General features: G+C 48.9%; 1 protein-coding gene across 1 annotated transcript in view; it reads left to right on the top strand.

The window, feature by feature from the left end:
• Positions 1-3,888, top strand: part of ClpX (Caseinolytic protease chaperone subunit) — a 33,639-nt gene extending 29,751 nt beyond the window's left edge. Inside the window, exons 10-12 of the mRNA XM_069504371.1 lie at positions 1,310-1,402; positions 3,074-3,202; positions 3,661-3,888. Coding sequence (XP_069360472.1) covers positions 1,310-1,402; positions 3,074-3,202; positions 3,661-3,888 — 450 coding nt within the window. The remainder of the gene's footprint in view (positions 1-1,309; positions 1,403-3,073; positions 3,203-3,660) is intronic.
• Positions 3,889-6,000: the final 2,112 nt, after the last annotated feature.

The following is a 6,000-nucleotide window of genomic DNA, read 5'->3' on the forward strand; positions in this document are numbered from 1 at the left end:
GATACAAAAAATGTAACAAACGCAAAATATTGATGGAAAGATTTGATATAGCGATGGCAAGGTATACTTTTTTACGGCAAGTGAAAGAAATCAAAAATTGGCAAAATGTTGTGTTCTTGGATGAAACATGGCTTAATGCTAACCATACTGTAGGCCGTTCTTGGAACGATGACACAGCAGCATCTACTTCCAAAGTTCCTGTAGGAAAAGGATCGCGACTTATAATTTGTCACGCCGGAACCATCAACGGGTTTGTCGAAGGTTCTCTCATGGCTTTTGCGTCAAAACCACTGGAGACTATCATGAAGACATGAATGGAGAAAAGTTTACTGAATGGTTTACCTCAATGTTGTGTAGCCTCCCTGAACCATCTATTATAATTATGGACAACGCCCCATACCACTCGATGCAAATTGACAAGCCACCTGCCCAATCCCAAAAGAAAGCTGATATCGTCGCATGGCTTCGTAAAAATGGCGTAGATGCAAACATGAATATGTTAAAAGCGGAATTAGTACGTCTTTTAAAAGAAAACAAACCAACCAAGATCCGATACGTCATTGACGAAATAGCATTAGAACATGGGCACAGAGTTATACGGTTACCGCCTTACCATTGTGAGTATAATGCGATTGAGTTGGTGTGGGCTCAAATTAAGGGATATGCTGCAAGACACAATACAGAACCCCCATTTACCACAAAAAAAATGCTAAAATTATTAGAAGAAGCTTGTGAACATGTGACTAAAGGAGACTGGGAAAAGGTTGTGAATAGAACTGTTAAATTAATAAGGGAAGATTATGAAAGAGATGTGAAAATAGATAATATTATAGAAAACGAACATATAATTATTAATGTATGTGATGATAGCAGTGACGACAGTGAAAATAGTAGTATGGACGAATCTGATTAATTATGGCCTTTTGTGGCACCTTTTTCGGTATCTTTTGTATTCATATGTTTCTTGTGTGCATATAAAGTATGTATATTCATTTTCGTTCAAATATTCAGTTCGTTCAAATAAATTAAATAAACATATACATTTTTGTTTTATTAAACCTATTTAATCAGGTACAAAAACAAAACTTAATTGTTTTTTGTTCGAGAATAAATTGACATTCCACATCACTATTGTAATGTGTCAAACCGGCCATCATAGCGTGCCGCTAGTGTAGTGTAAGTGGCACTGCCGTTCTAATTAGATATAAAATAAATAAATAAAATAAAATAAATAAATAAAATAAAATAAATGATGATGATGATGCAACAATCTCTCTGTATTTACATTTGTTTGTATTTATTTTTGCAGGAGTTTGTGGGCAGATTCCCCGTGCTGGTGCCGTTCCACAGCCTCAACCAGGACCTGCTCGTTCGAATACTCACGGAACCCAAGAACGCTATGGTGAGTGTTGAGATCATGCCGTGGCACCAACAACCGCCAAGGACCAACACACACCAGCCAACGGCTTTTTTTTTAAAGAATATTAGCCATGTTAAATTACTAATATTCCCCTTTCCTCTCCAACTAAGCGTCAAGCTTGTGCTGGGAGTAGGTACGACAATAGTGCAACGGGTGGGGTTTGAACCGTCGACCTTTCGGTTTTCAGTCCACTGCTTTACCCGTTGAGCTATTGAGGCTCTAAATTGAGGCTTTATTATGTCACGAGTATGTGCTTCCAAAACCCTTTCACTCTGAGAGGAGACCCATGCTCTGTAGTGAGCCAGCGATGGGTTGACCATGATGGTAATGTGCGTCAGAAAAAAATCCAGAAAGCTTAGATCTTTTGAGCAACAGATTTTAATGCGGTTTTTAGTCTTCACCAATAGATAACAGTGATTCAAGAGGAAGGTTTATACGTACAACCCGTCGAAAATATTCCCCCTTCTCCGCAGCTCGCCCGTTTTAGCCTATCCAGTACTGGTGCCAACGCAAGCGCGTTGCATGACGTCACTAAGACAGGGTCTCAGATATTTCCGACGGGTTGTATGATTTGAATACTGTATAGATAACATTACCGTGCTATAGTCGTATAAATGTAATAGGCCCGTTTTGACATTTGTGAAAGACCATAGAATGTAACTTGGAACGAAACTGAAAAAAACAATAAAATTAAAATTAATTACATAAAGTGTTTAAAAAAAATACGTAAATCTTTTAGACTTGTAAAATAATATGAAATAATATATTTTAATAATAGTGTTGTAACTATTTAATTACTGTTTTTTTTTTAAAGAATATTAGCCATGTTAAATGACTAATATTCCCCTTTCCTCTCCAACTAAGCGTCAGGCTTGTGCTAGGAGTAGGTACGACAATAGTGCAACGTGCGGGGTTTGAACCGTCGACCTTTCGGTTTTCAGTCCACTCCTTTACCGGTTGAGCTATTGAGGCTCTAATTTTAACCATTTTAAATTTAACCAGCTTTATTCGATTTTAATAGTAATTAAAATATTGTGTAGTGATATTTTATCAAATCGATCAAATACTGATACAAACTTGAATCGATCTATCGTAAGTATCGAGTACCGAGTCGTGTGGTTCATAACTAGTTACGACGCAATGACAAATGTCAAAACGGGCCTCTTATATTTTTACGACTATATCAATACTTATAATAAAACTGTAACAGGTCAAATTCTGTACATTGAAGATATTTTGAAATTTTTTTTTTCGAGGGCACTCTATAATCGATACTGAACCCAAAACTGTAACTTTTTTCATTTTTGTCTGTCTGTTTGTCTATCTGTCTGTCTGTCTGTCTGTATCACGGCCGCGCATCACGCTGAAACTACTGAATGGATTCCAATGAAACTTGGTACGATTTGAGGTCATACTATGAGGAAGAATATAGGATACTTTTTATCCCGAAATTCAGCATGGTTCCCGTAGGAGAGGGGATGAAAGTTAAAATGTATACTAAGTTGTAATTCATTAACGCGTAGTCCGATTTCATTCATTCTTTTTTTGTTAGAAAGGGGATATTTTAAAAATTGTTCCGTAAATATTTCAAGGTCATCGACTTTTAACCGACTGTCAAAAATAATATAATAAACTTGGAGTTTTTCGTCACAGGTGGCTCAATATAAGTTACTATTCGCGATGGACAAATGTGAGCTCTCCTTCAGCGAGGAGGCGCTGCAGGCTGTTGCTTGCATGGCCATGGAGAGGAAAACCGGGGCGCGAGGACTGAGAGCTATTATGGTAAGTTGTTACATTCTATGCACGGAGAGAAGTTAGTATAGTGCCCTCTCTGTTAATCTCATACGAATTACAGTGACAAAAAACTCAGAGGGTGTTCACCATCTTGAGTGGCCAAGTATAACTTGAATGCCTTTAAGGCAAGAGTGGATAGGCATCTCACAATAAAAAAAATCTGAGTCAAGTCAGTTGAGGTCAATCTTTTCTCCTTGCGGTCTTATTTGTAGCTAAACACCGGATATTATTTATTAGGTTGATGTTTTTCATAAAAATAGCGAGCATACGAGCAGGCGGGTCACCTGATGTTAAGTGATTACCGTCGCCCATGAACATCTGCAGCACCAGAGGAACCGCCTATGCTTTGCCGGCCTTTTAGAAATTTGTTGGTCTTCCCTTTGAATATTCCCATTCTTTTATTTGAATTAAAATAAAATATTAAAATAAAACGTTTATATTCGCAGGAGAATTTACTTCTGGAGGTGATGTTCGAGATCCCCGGCTCAGACATCACATGCGTCCACATACACGAGGGCTGTGTCGTGAGGAGCGAGCCTCCCAGCGTGCGGCGCCGCGCGCACGAGCGGGAGCAGGAGGAGCACCACTGGCCCTCGGTGCGCCTCACCAACTGTACGTCACCACACACCACACGTACATCACATGCGTCCACATACACGAGGGCTGTGTCGTGAGGAGCGAGCCGCCCAGCGTGCGGCGCCGCGCGCACGAGCGGGAGCAGGAGGAGCACCACTGGCCCTCGGTGCGCCTCACCAACTGTACGTCACCACACACCACACGTACATCACATGCGTCCACATACACGAGGGCTGTGTCGTGAGTGGCGAGCCGCCCAGCGTGCGGCGCCGCGCGCACGAGCGGGAGCAGGAGGAGCACCACTGGCCCTCGGTGCGCCTCACCAACTGTACGTCACCACACACCACACGTACATCACATGCGTCCACATACACGAGGGCTGTGTCGTGAGGAGCGAGCCGCCCAGCGTGCGGCGCCGCGCGCACGAGCGGGAGCAGGAGGAGCACCACTGGCCCTCGGTGCGCCTCACCAACTGTACGTCACCACACACCACACGTACATCACATGCGTCCACATACACGAGGGCTGTGTCGTGAGGAGCGAGCCGCCCAGCGTGCGGCGCCGCGCGCACGAGCGGGAGCAGGAGGAGCACCACTGGCCCTCGGTGCGCCTCACCAACTGTACGTCACCACACACCACACGTACATCACATGCGTCCACATACACGAGGGCTGTGTCGTGAGGAGCGAGCCGCCCAGCGTGCGGCGCCGCGCGCACGAGCGGGAGCAGGAGGAGCACCACTGGCCCTCGGTGCGCCTCACCAACTGTACGTCACCACACACCACACGTACATCACATGCGTCCACATACACGAGGGCTGTGTCGTGAGGGGCGAGCCGCCCAGCGTGCGGCGCCGCGCGCACGAGCGGGAGCAGGAGGAGCACCACTGGCCCTCGGTGCGCCTCACCAACTGTACGTCACCACACACCACACGTACATCACATGCGTCCACATACACGAGGGCTGTGTCGTGAGGAGCGAGCCGCCCAGCGTGCGGCGCCGCGCGCACGAGCGGGAGCAGGAGGAGCACCACTGGCCCTCGGTGCGCCTCACCAACTGTACGTCACCACACACCACACGTACATCACATGCGTCCACATACACGAGGGCTGTGTCGTGAGGAGCGAGCCGCCCAGCGTGCGGCGCCGCGCGCACGAGCGGGAGCAGGAGGAGCACCACTGGCCCTCGGTGCGCCTCACCAACTGTACGTCACCACACACCACACGTACATCACATGCGTCCACATACACGAGGGCTGTGTCGTGAGGAGCGAGCCTCCCAGCGTGCGGCGCCGCGCGCACGAGCGGGAGCAGGAGGAGCACCACTGGCCCTCGGTGCGCCTCACCAACTGTACGTCACCACACACCACACGTACATCACATGCGTCCACATACACGAGGGCTGTGTCGTGAGGAGCGAGCCGCCCAGCGTGCGGCGCCGCGCGCACGAGCGGGAGCAGGAGGAGCACCACTGGCCCTCGGTGCGCCTCACCAACTGTACGTCACCACACACCACACGTACATCACATGCGTCCACATACACGAGGGCTGTGTCGTGAGGAGCGAGCCGCCCAGCGTGCGGCGCCGCGCGCACGAGCGGGAGCAGGAGGAGCACCACTGGCCCTCGGTGCGCCTCACCAACTGTACGTCACCACACACCACACGTACATCACATGCGTCCACATACACGAGGGCTGTGTCGTGAGGAGCGAGCCGCCCAGCGTGCGGCGCCGCGCGCACGAGCGGGAGCAGGAGGAGCACCACTGGCCCTCGGTGCGCCTCACCAACTGTACGTCACCACACACCACACGTACATCACATGCGTCCACATACACGAGGGCTGTGTCGTGAGGAGCGAGCCGCCCAGCGTGCGGCGCCGCGCGCACGAGCGGGAGCAGGAGGAGCACCACTGGCCCTCGGTGCGCCTCACCAACTGTACGTCACCACACACCACACGTACATCACATGCGTCCACATACACGAGGGCTGTGTCGTGAGGAGCGAGCCTCCCAGCGTGCGGCGCCGCGCGCACGAGCGGGAGCAGGAGGAGCACCACTGGCCCTCGGTGCGCCTCACCAACTGTACGTCACCACACACCACACGTACATCACATGCGTCCACATACACGAGGGCTGTGTCGTGAGGAGCGAGCCGCCCAGCGTGCGGCGCCGCGCGCACGAGCGGGAGCAGGAGGAGCACCACTGGCCCTCG

The sequence above is a fragment of the Maniola hyperantus genome, chromosome 17 (genome assembly GCF_902806685.2).
Source record: "Maniola hyperantus chromosome 17, iAphHyp1.2, whole genome shotgun sequence".
Classification (NCBI taxonomy): domain Eukaryota; kingdom Metazoa; phylum Arthropoda; class Insecta; order Lepidoptera; family Nymphalidae; genus Maniola; species Maniola hyperantus.